This window comes from Hyperolius riggenbachi, chromosome 6 (assembly GCF_040937935.1).
Source record: "Hyperolius riggenbachi isolate aHypRig1 chromosome 6, aHypRig1.pri, whole genome shotgun sequence".
Classification (NCBI taxonomy): Eukaryota; Metazoa; Chordata; class Amphibia; order Anura; family Hyperoliidae; genus Hyperolius; species Hyperolius riggenbachi.
This window is the reverse complement of record NC_090651.1, coordinates 112,070,361-112,087,140: the sequence shown is the minus strand read 5'-3', so window position 1 is coordinate 112,087,140 and position 16,780 is coordinate 112,070,361. Positions and strand designations below refer to the sequence as shown.

General features: G+C 42.9%; 1 protein-coding gene across 1 annotated transcript in view; it reads right to left on the bottom strand.

The window, feature by feature from the left end:
• ARHGAP29 (Rho GTPase activating protein 29) overlaps positions 1 to 16,780 on the bottom strand; it is a 206,883-nt gene that overhangs the window by 163,918 nt on the left and 26,185 nt on the right. The window contains exon 2 of the mRNA XM_068239772.1: positions 9,545 to 9,878. Within this exon, the coding sequence (XP_068095873.1) occupies positions 9,545 to 9,806 (262 nt within the window). The 5' untranslated portion in view covers positions 9,807 to 9,878. The remainder of the gene's footprint in view (positions 1 to 9,544; positions 9,879 to 16,780) is intronic.

Genomic DNA, 16,780 nt, shown 5'->3' with positions numbered 1-16,780 from the left:
AATTTACATGCAAGCTTGAATTATTTGCATTTCACTGACCATGTCTAGTAGGCAGGAGGAACCTACATGGAAGCTACAAACAGAACTTGTGCTATATTTCCTGTAAGTAAACCTGGAAAAAGTTTATCCACAGTAATGTATTTTGAAGATGTAAGGTAGAGAACAATGCTATAGCATGCAGACACTGACATGGCCGCCACTATCTGAGGATTCAGCTGGCTAATGAGCATGGCTCATTCCCATTAGCCTGGCTATGTTTACTTTACTGCGCTAAAACGACAGCGCTTTGATGTGCCATATTTTGCTTTGGTTCATGTCATAACTTTATTTACCATGAATTCCTTTTAAATCCCTGAGTTTGGACACTAAAGCCGCTCAATCCGCAGAAAATGAAAGATTTACGTGGAAAGAATGTGAAGAGTGTTTTATTAGCATCCTACATGTTGCCGTAAACATAAGCAGCAGATTGGATCATTGCTTATAGGCAGGGACAGAGCAGCGGGTCCATTGTCGCACGGTCTGTACCTCCACGTCTGCAGCTATAATACAGTGTTGATATGATGAACATCATTAGGAGCACTGGGCACACTTTCCCACAGGTGTAGTAGGAAAAACTATTTAGCATTTTAGTAAGAGGCCGTTTGGGTCCTTTGTAGCCCCTTACACACTACTAGGAGTTCTGGTTCACCATGAGCTTGCTGGGCAATCTAACTCTGGGTGTTTCAAGTTCTACCTCATAGAGCCATATTAATCCATGCCATGCACTGATGAGGACCAACCAGTCTTGAACAGTCTATATGCATGTTGGGCTATTGTGGCTCTGTACAATTAAGGACTGGTGCACACCAAGAGCGCTTCTGAACACTTTTCAAATCTCGAGCGCTTTGAAAATCGCTTGGCTACAGTAACCCTATGAGGGTGTTCCCACAGCAGTTTTGTGTTTTCTTTTGTTTTTTTAATTGCAAATGTGCTGCATTGTAGCATTTTTTGGAGTGATTCAGCTTCAATGAATGTGCAAAAACCCTCATTCATTCAAAAATCGCTCTGAAAATAGTTTTACAAAACCGCAAATCACTAAACACTAAGGGTTGTTATTGCAATTTTGGTGCGCACTAGCCCTCACAAGCCGATGCATCATTGCATTCCATGGGTTCTGTGGGCGTGTTTAGCCATTAGGGACAACAAAGGGATGAATTGCATATTCAGCAGTGATGCATTGTGGGATACATCAAATGCTCACTCTAGCCTGAATAAATCGCAAATACCTTCGGTTTTAAAGAGACACTGAAGCGAAAAAAAATGATGATATTATGATTTGTATGTGTAGCACAGCTAAGAAATAAAACATTAAGATCAGATACATCAGTGTAATTGTTTCCAGTACAGGAAGAGTTGAGAAACTCCAGTTGTTATCTCTATGCAAACAAGCCATTAAGCTCTCCGACTAAAGCTGGCCATACACTGGCCCGATTTGCACCCGTTTCGACAGCAGATTCGATCACTGGGATCGAATCTGCTGCCAATCGTTCACGCTACACGCCGAATTTTGATCCATTTCATCCGATCCCGTCGATCGCGCCATGCGGAAAATAACCGTCGATAGCCCGCGGGTAAAGAGCGCATCGCTAGCAGCGTTCGAGTGCCCGACGACCGACGCAATAGAGCCCGCATACATTACCTGCTCCACCAGCGTGACTCCAGTCTCCCGGTCACCGCTGCTCTGTCTGCGCTCTGGTCTCCAGGTCCGGCATGCCTCACTTCTTCTAGCCCGGCAGGAAGTTTAAACAGTAGAGCGCCCTCTACTGTTTAAACTTCCTGCCGGGCTAGAAGAAGTGAGGCATGCCGGACCTGGAGACCAGAGCGCAGACAGAGCAGCGGTGACCGGGGGACTGGAGTCGCGCCGGCGGAGCAGGTAATGTATGCGGGCGGGCGGGGGAAGCAGCAGCAGCACCACCACAACAGATTGTGAACGGTTTCAGGCTGAAATCGGTTCACAATCTGTTTGCTGTAAAGGTAGCCATACGATCCCTCTCTGATCAGATTCGATCAGAGAGGGATCTATCTGTTGGTCGAATCTGATGGCAAATCGACCAGTGTATGGCCACCTTAAGTTAGTTAGTCGTGGAGAGGGCTGTTATCTGACTTATATTATCTCAACTGTTCCTGGACTATTTACTTTTTCTCTGCCAGAGGAGAGGTCATTAGTTCACAGACTGCTCTGAAAGACTCATTTTGAATGCTGAGTGTTGCGTAATCTGCACATATTATAGAATGATGCAATGTTAGAAAAAACACTATATACCTGAAAATAAAAGTATGAGAATATTTTCTTTGCTGCTAATCTTCTAGTAATTACTCATAGTACACAACCAATTCACTATATCATATTTTTTTTTTCGCTTCAGTGTCTCTTTAAGAAAGCACATTTCTGTTTTGCATGACATTTTAGTGAGGATGCTTTTTGGTCTTTTTCAGACCCTTACATACTCCTAGGATTTCTGGTCCACCATGTCCTAGCTGGGCTGTTTAAAGCAAACATCGAAAACTCAAAATTGCATATGTATACCTGGTAGGTAGTCTGTGTGGTATACTACCGAGTTGCTAATGCAATTCTGGCCCATTTAAAATCTTAAAGGACAACTGAAGTGAGAGGGATATGGAGGCCATATTTATTTCCGTTTATACAACAACAGTTGACTGGCATCCTGCTGACCTTACAGGCATCCGTAGTGTCAAATTCCCACACCTAAACATGCATGCAATAAATCCAGTCAAACTTTAGTCAGAAACCTCTGATCTGCATGCTTGTTCAGGGTCTAAGGATAAAAGTATGAGAGAGCAGGACAGCTGGGCAATGTGTATTGTTTAAAAGGAAATAAATATGCAGCTTCCATATTCCTCTCACTTCAGAAGTCCTTTAACCAGGAGTGCATCTCTATCCACAGGTCTGAAGATTATATACGCTCTTGTGGTACTGAACACACTTGCCAAGATAGAACTCCAGCAGGAGAATGAACCTCTGCAGAACTCCTGCAATATACTTCTGCTTTACCGGTCAGTTCAAGGGCAAAAGAACAGGTTGTACTAGTCTTGTCCTGTGGTTACACACACTCAGACTGTACACAAAGGCACCAGTATGCCGATAACCTCTGCGAAGGGTCGGCTGGTGAGCATAGCTGTAATAACCAACCATTAACCGTGAATTTTCACTTTCTCTGCAAATGTTTAAGATGACTTCAAGCACTGAACACATGGTAACAAGCACTGTGGATCCTTACAATGAGAATTATAAGATGACCATCGTTAACTGAAGACTAAGGCTACATACTCACCTCGTGATGCAGGAAGATGGATTCAGCGACTTCTCCCTGACGGCTAACGCTCCCCGATCCATCTTCCGAGCAGCAGGAAAGTGCAATGTCACATGATGGGCGCTAATGAGACTTCAATAGGTTGCGGTACTTTGTGCTGGAGTCATCAGGGACCCTAAAGATCCACCGCGATAAGAGACGTCCGCATGATCGTGCACCTGTACCCACGTTGTGCAAGCACAGAAATTATGGATAATAGCCGGTCGTCAGGAAAATTGTTAAAATCACGAGGTGGGCACAGGCCTTAACATTCTACTATCTTTACCCACTACAGTTACTTCTGTTGGCTACTTCAATAGTCCTACTTGTGTAAGTTTTAAGGTCACTGGGCTGCAGCACGGGGGGGGGGGGGGGGGGGGTTATGGCAGCAGGAGCTAGGAGCTATGTGTAACTGCCATACTGCATTACTGCTGGAGTAAAAATGCAAACCGTTCCTTTATGTCCTGGAAATGCCAGAAATACATGAGGAGGTCTGCAAGTTGGACAATAGGGTTGATAGAGTAGAGTAAAATTAACAGGCTATAGGTGTACTATAAACCAGCAGTTCTGGGTGTATGACCGGCTTTTCAGGGACATAAAGTAATCATCCGTGTTCTCCCCGGGAACCTTTTTCCAGCCAGGTGGCATGAAATAGTAGCCAAGTGGGGCGAGATGAGAGAATACAGGGCTGGTGCTTCTGTGAGCAACTCTGCTTACAGAATAAGAGGAGATGAGCCGATGACAGCCGGGTGCTCACCAAAACTAGCCGGGTGGAACACCTGGCTAAAAGAGCCAAGGTAGAACACTTATGGTGGTGTATTATAGGGATAACTTATCATCCATGGCTCATGTGATGCTAAAAACTTTCAAGGAATAAAAAAAAAATAAAAAAAAAATAAAAGACTGAGAACTTTTCAGATTTTGGAAGGCAAAATAGTGGTTTTCCAAAGATTTTCCAAAGAGGAAAAGGTGGGCTATTCGGTCTCTTTTTGGTCTTCTACAAAAATCTTTATGACTCATAACTTACGTGTACTTTAAAAGATTATAATGTGAAACACAGATGCATGCAGTGACATTTATTGCAGACAAGCCTTTGTTTGTGAAACAATGTGGACAGCTGGCAACAAATGCTTACAATGGTTACAATACAGTCTAAAGACCTGTTTGCAACAATGTTAAGTCAAAACAAGACAACGCTTTACTTTGCTTTTGGAGTACTTTAGCGTTTTCAGTCAGGTTTGCCTCTTACAGGATAGAGGGTTCTCAGCTAAGGCAGCCAGTAGCAGTCACCTCTGCCTGGACTTCAGTGTGTATACAGCCACCCTGATGTGTCGCTGAGAGATCTGGAGTGCCCAATCAACTCGACCGAATGCAGTGATCTCCACCTTACCCTTCCCACTGGAAGCCCCCTTTATAGGAGCAGAATGTTTTGCAAGGCTATAGCCTCACAGTGCATCTGTACAGTGCTCTGCCCTGAGCTGCTGCCAGAGAGCGACATTCTTTGTCTACGTGTAAACACCTTTATCATCACATCCAGGCACTTATGGCCAAAGTAGTTTTGAAGCCACCTGTTAGGCTACACGATAGCCTGAACTAAATTAGGCACAGGTGGTGTAAAGCTGCCCCCCCATACAATGTTTAAAGTTCAGGCACACTGGATATATAAACAGAAATGTGCAAGGGCATTGTACTAGTCTTTACCCCACCCACTGGTAGCTCTGTCATAGGCTGCACCATTGTATCACCTACCAACCCCATAGACCGAACACATTGCTCTGAGAGAGACACTTGATCACTGAGTAATGATGGGGTGCAGCAATGCAAATAAGAGGGGAGTGAACGTCTCCATCTAATCACTACATGCCTTTTAAAGCTATGTAAACGCGTTGGATCGAGCTTGGCTGTGCCAGACGATAAAGACTGCCTCAGGCAAGAATCTAGCGTGAATTAAGCGTGTGTAAAACAGCCACACTGCTAAAGATCAGGCATGCCAGACCTTTATTAGCGATCCCCGATCACACTGTTCTGCCCCTTCCCCGAGCAAAAGGCATGTCTGTAGGAAGGAGGCTAATAACGCATCTGTGTGATGTCAGCACTGTACTCTCGCTCAAGGGATCGGGGAGACAGAAGTGCTTCAGTGTGTACTGCCAGAGATGACAGAAGCCCAGCTTCCAGATACAGAAAAACAGCTATGCTCCCTTTCCATGACCTGTAATGGCTTTGTCATTTATATGTTGATTTCTCTAGCCATAACTTTGTCCAAGATATCAACTAAGGCAGGAAAGCAGAATATTGCTGCATCTGCCAACCAGCAAGACAAGAAATAAAAATAAATTATGGAGAAAAAAAAAAGAACTATGACAAAAAAAAAAAAAAAAAACACAACATGTCTGGAATTCCATCATTAAATATACTTGGGCTATATAAAACATCTAATATACACACATTTTCTCTTTAAATACATGACAGAGTAAGTAAACAAAGGTTGTGCTACTACAAAGTAAACTATGACTAACCCTATACAGGCATAATTATTTTAATATATTCCATTCAGTTAATGCCTAGGCCTGCATCATGCACAGGTTCAACAATGAAGTTACCAAACAAGACTGTTTACTTGCTCTTACATGTAATTAACGTGCTGAAGAACACAACATAATATTAAGCTAATGACAACATTCTCATGCTTAAAAGCAATAAGGAAAAAGGTCTCCCTTCAGAGCTGCTTCAAGCATAAAGGCCCCTCATTTGGCATCTCCAAGACAAAAACTCAGAAAGTCCTTCTCTTCATGTCTGGCCATTTCCATCACAAAGAGCTACAGGCCCCAGTATCAGCCTGAAGCATGAAAAGCTTCACACCAAGATGTTTCCCTTCAACATCAAAGACAAGCCAGCCTTACACGGACAGCAGTGACTCAAGTACTACATTAAACATTGGATTTAAAAGTGGGATTTGTTTTCCTGTAAAATTATACGTGCATTTATAAAGAAACTGACTAATCAGCCCATCATTTTGCTCCTTTATTTTTGGAATAACACGAGAAGAGACCCGAGCTTATTGCTCATTTACTTACTGCTTACTAAATTGGAACTGAACTTGTAAATCTTTCTTTACAGAAGACATAAAAGTAGATTCTGAATCCCACAGGTTTACCTCAGAGTGTAGGCCCACTGGAAGAAAAACTGATTGGGTAGTTTTTCTCAGAGGATTGCTTACCCTGTACTATATCTAAATGGATATCAATGGGAGTAGGCGCTGGGAAGGTTTATACCTATTGAGCTGCACGTTCCAAAAAAGGGGGATCCCAGAACCCTCAAAATATTAAAAATATATATTTATAAACAAATGGACATGCGCTATTTGTTAAAAAATAACCAATTTAATCTATGATTTTCTTCAGGTTTGCATAAAAAAATTTCATAAAAATTCTGTACCAGAAGTGATCACTCTATAAACATCCGAACTCCACAATCAATCCCCCAAAGCACCATGCATTCGTTAAAAATAGCACACGCTTTTGTAAACATTAAGACTGCGTACTACAGATTGGAAATTCCCACCACCCGTAATGGACACGGCATAAGTTGTAAGTATCGATTTCAACAACTCCTTCAAAAAATAGATCGTAATGTAGGATCCTACTTTAAGAAAAAGTGCTGGCCGGCCTTATGTTTCAAAAATACTTCCACTTCCGGAAGGTAGATACGTCCGTTGTTAGTGGATTTGTCCAATACAATGTATGCCAACAGTCACATTGATATGCACCTCTTTGTAGCCCAATTTCAGAGCAGGCTGCATCTACTATGGGTACCTCTAAACCTTAGCTCTTCTCACGAACTTTCAAGTTGTATACTCAGTCCGATACTGCAGTGCTTCTCTCTCCAGTCAGCTCACGGCGTTGCTTGGCGGCCTGCGTCACTTCCTGCTGGCAAGTCCAGTGTGACGCTCGCTCGCTTTCCCCGCAAGCCCAGAGCGGTCTCTTTGGGTGACGTCACCTTAAAGCAATAGGACCTTTGTTCCAGAAATGGTCGCTTTATGATGAAGGCTAACGATTTTTAGCTGAAACGCGTAGAGGTTCTCCTGAAGATAAGCTGTTTCTGAAGTATAGGAACCTGGTTGGTCGCAATAGCGCTAAAGCGACCATTTCTGGAACAAAGGTCCTATTGCTTTAAGGTGACGTCACCCAAAGAGACCGCTCTGGGCTTGCGGGGAAAGCGAGCGAGCGTCACACTGGACTTGCCAGCAGGAAGTGACGCAGGCCGCCAAGCAACGCCGTGAGCTGACTGGAGAGAGAAGCACTGCAGTATCGGACTGAGTATACAACTTGAAAGTTCGTGAGAAGAGCTAAGGTTTAGAGGTACCCATAGTAGATGCAGCCTGCTCTGAAATTGGGCTACAAAGAGGTGCATATCAATGTGACTGTTGGCATACATTGTATTGGACAAATCCACTAACAACGGACGTATCTACCTTCCGGAAGTGGAAGTATTTTTGAAACATAAGGCCGGCCAGCACTTTTTCTTAAAGTAGGATCCTACATTACGATCTATTTTTTGAAGGAGTTGTTGAAATCGATACTTACAACTTATGCCGTGTCCATTACGGGTGGTGGGAATTTCCAATCTGTAGTACGCAGTCTTAATGTTTACAAAAGCGTGTGCTATTTTTAACGAATGCATGGTGCTTTGGGGGATTGACTATATCTAAATGGAGGCACCAGATGTAGAATAAATATCTATGTATATGGTGTATCTACTACATAAACCTTGCACGTGTCCTACCTTGTGGATGCTGTGATCAGGACAAATAGGACTGTGGAGATCGGGATAAAATTCTAATAGTTTTTAATTTTGCACTTGACAACGCGTTTCATGGCAATAGCCACTTCCTCAGGTCAGTAACCGTGCCTCCAAAAGAAGAGTGTATGGGCCTTGGGCGGCGCAAGAATCCTGTGGCACAGATACTACAACTGAGTTATGTCTGGCCCTCTGCTTTTTCCCTCAAAGAAAAGTCAGACTTGGATGCTATCAGCATACCTGTTCCATACCTCAGGGTTTCTCAACTCAGTCTTCCAGTACCCCAACAGTGCATGTTTTGTGGAAGTCCACAATGAGCTCTGCTGAGACGCTAATAACCTCACCTGTGGATGTTTGTGGTTTCTGAGGAGGCTTTGGAAATCCTTTTGTACCAAAGTGCTTCCGAAAATGGGCGGCTCCGTGCTGTGGGCCCACGCACATGCAGTATGGAGTGGCCCATCTTCGGAAGCACTCAGAGACACAAGTGCTTCCAAGGGCTCCTGGAGTGTTTATTGACCATGTGCTTATCAGCATGGTTGCCTCTGCTTTTTCTTGGCTGGCCTCATCAAAGCTCTGGTAGGGTACAGTGATTAAGTAGGGACTGAGGGTTCCACACCTGCTGCTAAGCTGACACCAGACTAGCCAATGGTTCACTAGATGTAAGGATACCTTACACCACTAGTAGCTTGCTTGGCAGCTCCCTACTAGGTATGTCCTATCCTTACATTTCAAGATGGTGGCACAATGATCCCCAACCCCACACACCATTTTAGGATTCAGAAGAGAACAATTCTACAGTAATAAGATAAGTACTATCTAATAATCATTTCCAAGCCATCTGCTGTATGTATGTATGTATGTATGTATGTATGTATGTATGTATGTATGTATGTATGTATGTATGTATGTATGTACTCTCTCGCACACAGCCCCTTCCTGTCCCGCCCTAATTGGATGAAGTGCTGTGTCTATTAAACATGCACACACACCCTCCTGCCCAGTCCTTTGCTGTGTCCACCCACCCTGTACACATCACCTCCTGCCCCACCCTGCTGTGATTGTCTGGGAAGCGTATTAATTGGCGCTTGCGGCGGTAAGGAAATTTATTGCAAACCTGTACCTTAGTTGGCAAGTTGAAGATCATTAAGAAACTAGCTGGTGGCAAACGCTACTCTGCGCAGGGCAGCTTGCCATCCCGCACCTCCAGCAAGTTTCTTAATGATCTGCAACTTGCCAACTAAGTTAAAGGTTTCCAATACATCTTCACAGCCAAAAAAAATTCAGAGAATACATTCAAAATACAATTCGCCTTTTGACAAAAAGATGAAATGACAGGTTCCAGGCAGGCACAAACCATTCTTTCCCCTGAAGTAGTTAAACCAGACCTTGGGACTCACCTGGAGACACAAAGGCTTCTTTTAGAAAGAGAAGAACATCCGCAAATCTCCTGACGTCATTCACCAGCTGCATAATATAGTCCGGATCCACCACTGAGCTGTCACAGCCATCCGAATTGGTGCTGATGCTGCTCAGGGAGTTGCTTTTGGTGCTCCGCCCCATTCCCCACGTGGAAGAATTTGAGATGGTGAAAAAGTTTGAGGTAGAAAACCGTGAAAATCCCAAACCACGCCTGTTACCACCGCCGTTCTGACGCAACATCCCAGCGTGCTTCCCAGAGCTCCGCAGCAAGCATTCAGTGCTACTCTCTTCCCATCAGCCACAGATCTGGACCTGGAAAGAGAAAAGCAAAGTGTCAAGTTTTTTGCCATACCAATGAAGCCTACACAAGCCAGCGAGAAATTAACATGGAACTAGTTGTGAAACACACACATGCGCGCAAACAAAAAAACAAAAATTGCCCACATAGCAATGTAAACAGTAAACAGTACAAACTCGTGAAAATGTATACACAATCTTCTACTTCTTTTGGTCAATGAGGAGACGAGGTCATTCAGGAGGCCGGATGACAAGGTCTCTCCCACCCCACCAAAAACTGGTGAGGTAATCATAAGAAAAAAAGTTAGATACCTGAGCATAGGGAAGGCTCTGGATGATCCAGAGGCTTCCCCAATTCTCCTTGACTGCTCTACTGCTTTCTGGCATCCTCTTCTTCGTGACTCCGCTCCCATCTGTGTACAAACAAGGCTGCACTGTGCAGGAACAAGTATGGGCAGGCACCTGCGCAGTAGCACAAACTGCTCATGCAAGGAGGGAAAGGCCACACACACACACACACACACACACACACACACACACACACACACACACACACGAGTGTCTTCATGCTACTGAGCAGGCCTTGCCTGCGCCTGTGCAGTGTGGCCCTGCTCATACACGGATGTGAGCACGGCCGCGAGAATATATTCAACATGTTCAAAGGGTCCCAGCACTGGAAAGGCAACATTGAGGAGGATGAGGGAAGTCTTTGCACTAGCCAGAGGCTTCACACTACTGAGATATGCATTAAAAACATTTTTTTTTTTTAGGTTCAGGTACCCTTTAAGGCTTGCTTCAAACCAGGACCAGTGCCAGATCATTACCTAGAGCTGATAGCAACTGATCAAAAGACATAGGTGTTCTGGACAGTGGATACATTGCCACTCATCTGGTAAGACAGACACGCATCCACTCACTGTGCAGTGGACCCTGTAATGGACTTCCAGTGAGGTACAGCTGTTGATCCTCTGGCTGGGTACAGCAAAATGTGTACTAAGACTTAATTTGGGAACTTGAACTTAATTGGGAGTCCTTTCATAAGCCATTTCCTGCACCACAGACTGCCACGGCTATGGGCTACAATTGCCTTTTAGAGTCATGTCTATGCTCCACCCACTTCACATATAAACAGCTTAATGATGACCCAAACCACAGCAACAGCCTCTCCAAGAGAGACTCCAGCTAAATATTCCCATCTCCTGTTATATATCAGATAAGCAGATTTTAGAAAAAGACCAAAGAGAATGGCATTAGTATGGCTCTTCTGTTAACATGCAGGTGTTGTAAGTCAGGTACACACGTTAATTTACAAAACGTCACAAAGCACAGGAGTTCTGTACATCAAGTTCTTGAACTTGCACCGACCCTGTATAATTATTACACATCATTCAAATGAGAAAAGTCTGGTGACTCTGCAAGATCTTGAAACAGTCTTGAGCTAGTTTAATAATAGGAAACCACTGAAAGACACAGCATGAGGCCGGTCTTCAGCGCAGGAAGTTAATTTAAAGGAAATGCACTCACTAACCAGCTGAAGCAGCAGATGCTTCCACAGGCCCCAGATCTCTTTGTTTACACAAATACAGTAACTGTACAAAGAATTCATCTGTTAGTTATATATTCCACTCCCTGTACTGTCCATTATGGGGAAACAAAAAATTCCCTCATATAATTAACTAATCACATAACCATATTTCCCAAACCTTCAGCACCCAGGAAAGTTATGTGGTAAGGGCATAGCACTCACTTCTCTTTATAGGAAACTAAACTCCACATAAGACATACCAGCAGGTCCAAGTAAAGGATAGAAGGACCTGGTGTGCTATGGTACATGGGGTCACAGAGTCGGACATGACTGAATAACAACATAGCAGTCCATCTCTTTTATACTTTGCCCCCTTGGGCAGCAGCTCCTCTCTTCTATGTGCTGCTCCTCATATGCAGCTTCTGTTTTCCATTCCTAAGCTCCTCTTCCATGTGCACACCATTCACAAGAGTGCTACTGAGCAGCCGTTAGTAAAGCCGTTTCAGTAGCAACGCTCACGTTACTCAAGTACTGTGGATCACGTTAACCTGCTACCAGGAGTAATGGTACTATTGCGATGCGCTGTCTTCCCACAGCAATATTACAGCAACTTTGTGCATCAATCCCATAGTATAGCACTGCATCTATACATCAGGCATAGTATCACACTGCATCTATACATCAGGCATAGTATCACACTGCATCTATACATCAGGCATAGTATCACACTGCATCTATACATCAGACATAGTATAACACCGCATCTATACATCAGGCATAGCATCACGCTGCGTCTATACATCAGGCATAGTACTACACTGCATCTATACATCAGGCATAGTATCACACTGCATCTATACATCAGACATAGTATAACACTGCATCTATACATCAGACATAGTATAACACTGCATCTATACATCAGACATAGTACTACACTGCTTCTATACATCAGACATAGTACTACACTGCTTCTATACATCAGACATAGTACTACACTGCTTCTATACATCAGACATAGTACTACACTGCATCTATACATCATATATAGTAAGACACTGCGTCTATACATCAGACATAGTATCACACTGCATCTATACATCAGGCATAGTATCACACTGCATCTATACATCAGGCATAGTATCACACTGCTTCTATACATCAGGCATAGTATCACACTGCATCTATACATCAGGCATAGTACCAAGCTGCATCTATACATCAGACATAGTATAACACCGCATCTATACATCAGGCATAGCATCACGCTGCGTCTATACATCAGGCATAGTACTACACTGCATCTATACATCAGGCATAGTACTACACTGCATCTATACATCAGGCATAGTATCACACTGCATCTATACATCAGGCATAGTATCACACTGCATCTATACATCAGACATAGTACTACACTGCATCTATACATCAGGCATAGTATCACACTGCATCTATACATCAGACATAGTACTACACTGCATCTATACATCAGGCATAGTATCACACTGCATCTATACATCAGGCATAGTATCACACTGCATCTATACATCAGGCATAGTACTACACTGCATCTATACATCAGGCATAGTATCACACTGCATCTATACATCAGACATAGTATAACACTGCATCTATACATCAGAAATAGTACAACACTGCATCTATACATCAGACATAGTACTACACTGCTTCTATACATCAGACATAGTACTACACTGCATCTATACATCATATATAGTAAGACACTGCGTCTATACATCAGACATAGTATCACACTGCATCTATACATCAGGCATAGTATCACACTGCATCTATACATCAGACATATTACCACACTGCATCTATACATCAGGCATAGTATCACACTGCATCTATACATCAGACATATTACCACACTGCATCTATACATCAGGCATAGTATCACACTGCATCTATACATCAGGAATATTACCACCATACTACCATCTATATGTCAGACATAGTCCCACGCTGCTTCTATACATCAGACATAGTACCACACTGCATCTATACATCAGGAATAATACCACACTGCATCTATATGTCAGACATAGTACCACACTGCAGCTATACATCAGGCATAGTATCACACTGCATCTATACATCATACATATTACCACACTGCATCTATATGTCAGACATAGTACCACGCTGCTTCTATACATCAGGCATAGTATCACACTGCATCTATACATCAGACATAGTACCACACTGTATCTATACATCATACATATTACCACACTGCATCTATACATCAGGAATAATACCACACTGCATCTATATGTCAGACAAGGAACCACGCTGCTTCTATACATCAGACATAATTCCACACTGCATCTATACATCAGACATAGTACCACACTGCATCTATACATCAGGCATAATACCACACTGCATCTATACATCAGGCATAATACCACACTGCATCTATACATCAGACATAGTTCCACACGGTATCTATACATCAGACATATTACCACACTGCATCTATACATCAGACATAATACCACACTGCATCTATATGTCAGACATATTACCACACTGCATCTATACATCAGACATAATACCACACTGCATCTATACATCAGACATAGTATAACACTGCATCTATACATCAGGAATAATACCACACTGCATCTATATGTCAGACATAGTCCCACGCTGCTTCTATACATCAGACATAGTACCACACTGCATCTATACATCAGACATATTACCACACTGCATCTATACATCAGGCATAATACCACACTGCATCTATACATCAGGCATAATACCACACTGCATCTATATGTCAGACATAGTTCCACACGGTATCTATAGATCAGACATAATCTACAGTAGCTGTCAGGCTAACCAATCAGGCATTTCATTACACAGCAAATGCACAAGCCTGTGACATAAAAGCTCCCACAGTCAAATAGAGAAAACTCAAGCATAACAAGGAAGTCTGCATTTAAATACAGTCTATAGAGTATAATTTAACTCTAGCACATCCTTGAATCCTTTTTTTCCACTGGCCTTGATTTGCAAAGCTAGAGAACTGTGAATAGCTTGTGCCACCCAGCAAACCTGTAATTCTCACCAAGACCTGATATGACCCAAGGGAGATTAGCTTGAAAACAGTTTTTTTCAGTCATGTAATGGTATCTACAGGTAGAACCTGCAGAGTAAAATGTATGGAATAAATCTAGAGCTACGTAAATTACCGAAATCTTGAACTGCAGGGACTGCACATAAAAACAACTTCATGACTGCTATTTCAGTAACATTTTAGTAATCTTTGCTGTGATCAGATATGATATGCATATTACAATCTTGTTGATTGAAAGTATGTAACATGAAATTCGTCTCAACTGCCAACGCTTAGGAATTTTAAAAGACAACTGAAGTGAGAAGGATATGGAGACTGCCATATTTATTCCCTTTAGTCAGACTAAAACTAGTCCTTGGTAAGAGTACTTGTAAAAGGTACAGACTGGAACAAAGAACATCTATCAGGCCCTAGGCAATGTAACTGTGAGTACATGTAAGAGTGATGTGCAGGTACTCAGCAGGGGAATAAGGAGATTCTTCCTCTATTACACATTCTTCATGCACAATCTGAACCAGGTTTATGGGTGACAGACAACACCTCTGTGTTCAATGTGCACAACATTCTCGGTGGATTCCCTGCAGCTCTGTGGAGAGTGCATATGTAGAGCATAGTACTACTGTGTAACAAAGTAAACCTGAGACAGATGAAATTAGTTTTATACATACCTGGGGCTTCCTCCAGCCCCCTTCAGGCTAATCAGTCCCTCGCTGTCCTCCTCCGCCACCTGGATCTTCTGCTATGAGTCCAGGTACTTAAGCCAGTCTGGCGTAGTGCGCATGCACACACTACGCTGCTGGGAGCGTACTACACCTGCGCAGCACTATTGCACAGGTGCAGAACGCTTCTGGCTGTGGAAGCGGCATGCAGCCGGACTGCGCTGACTGGCTGAATTACCAGGACTCATAGCAGAAGAACCAGGTGGTGGAGGTAGACAGCGAGGGACTGATTAGCCTGAAAGGGGCTGGAAGAAGCCCCAGGTATGTATAGAACTTTTCTTTTCATCCTTCTCAGGTACCATTTAATTCGTAGTCATCAAACCAAATATTAACAACATATCAAATTATTTGATTTCATGAGCAAAGAGAGTGCGTACATTTGCAGAAATCAGAATCAACGCAAACTTATTTCCATCTCATTGACCATCTCTATTAGTGACACAGCTACACATCAGGCTTTATACTTACAGCATAGACGTTATTTAGTATATATAAGGGATTCCTGTGTACACATCATATATACAGTCACAATCTGATGTGTATCTGACTTTAAAAATACGGGGACTGCTTTATTGAAGCAGCACAACAAGTAACTAATTACTGTATGTATAAATTATTTATGACTACTACTATTATCTGAGAAATAGAACATTTTATCATATTTTCTATTTTAATTACAGTTTTAATTCATTAGGAGTCGGAGTATTTTTTCCCGACTCCAGGCACCCAAAATTGCCCCGACTCCACGGCCCTGGACACAAGTATGAGTTTTGTTTAAAAGTCAAAATATTCCAGACATGTAGCCTTTGTGCAGATGTGATTTCACTGCACAGGTTTCCCAACAAAAACACTTAGCTGAATATTCCTGGTACCAGGGCTGTGAAGTCGGTACAAAAATCATCCTACTCCAACTCCTCAGTTTATGAAACAACCGACTCCAGGTGCCCAAAATGGCTCCGACTCCTTAGTCTATCACTTATCAGGGCTGTAGATTTTGTACAAAAATCAACCGACTCCTGAATTCTCAGTTTATGAAATCACAGACTCCAGGCCCCCAAAATTGCTCCGACTCCATTGCTCTGCCTGGTACTGATTTAATACCAGCAGCATAAATCCACAAGCAGAGAAATAGGTACTTAGAGGAGAGATAGGGAGGGTTCACACTTCCGTCCATGGAGAACAGCCGCGGTTTTCCACATACAATTTTTCTAGATTGCAAGCCCCTTTTAACGCATGCATCGTCCACAGTCAGCTATGGGAAGCGCAAGTGGTGTGCAATATTACTCTGCAAGCAGTACATTTTTTTTCTCCTAATGCTGGAGCTGCATTACAAGTTACATGCGATTAAGCTCATTGATTAGTATGGGCTGTCACGCCTGGAGCGATTCTGTAAGTCAGGCAGCCGAGTGCGACCCCCTCAGCAGTTATGAACCCTGTCAGAACAAGAAACAGGGAGGTCTTCTATCTTGCCCATCTCTTTCCAATGATTGTCAACTAATGCCTGTGGGTGAGCAAAAGTTTTACTCCAGTTTCATTATAAAGTAAGCTCAGGTGAAAT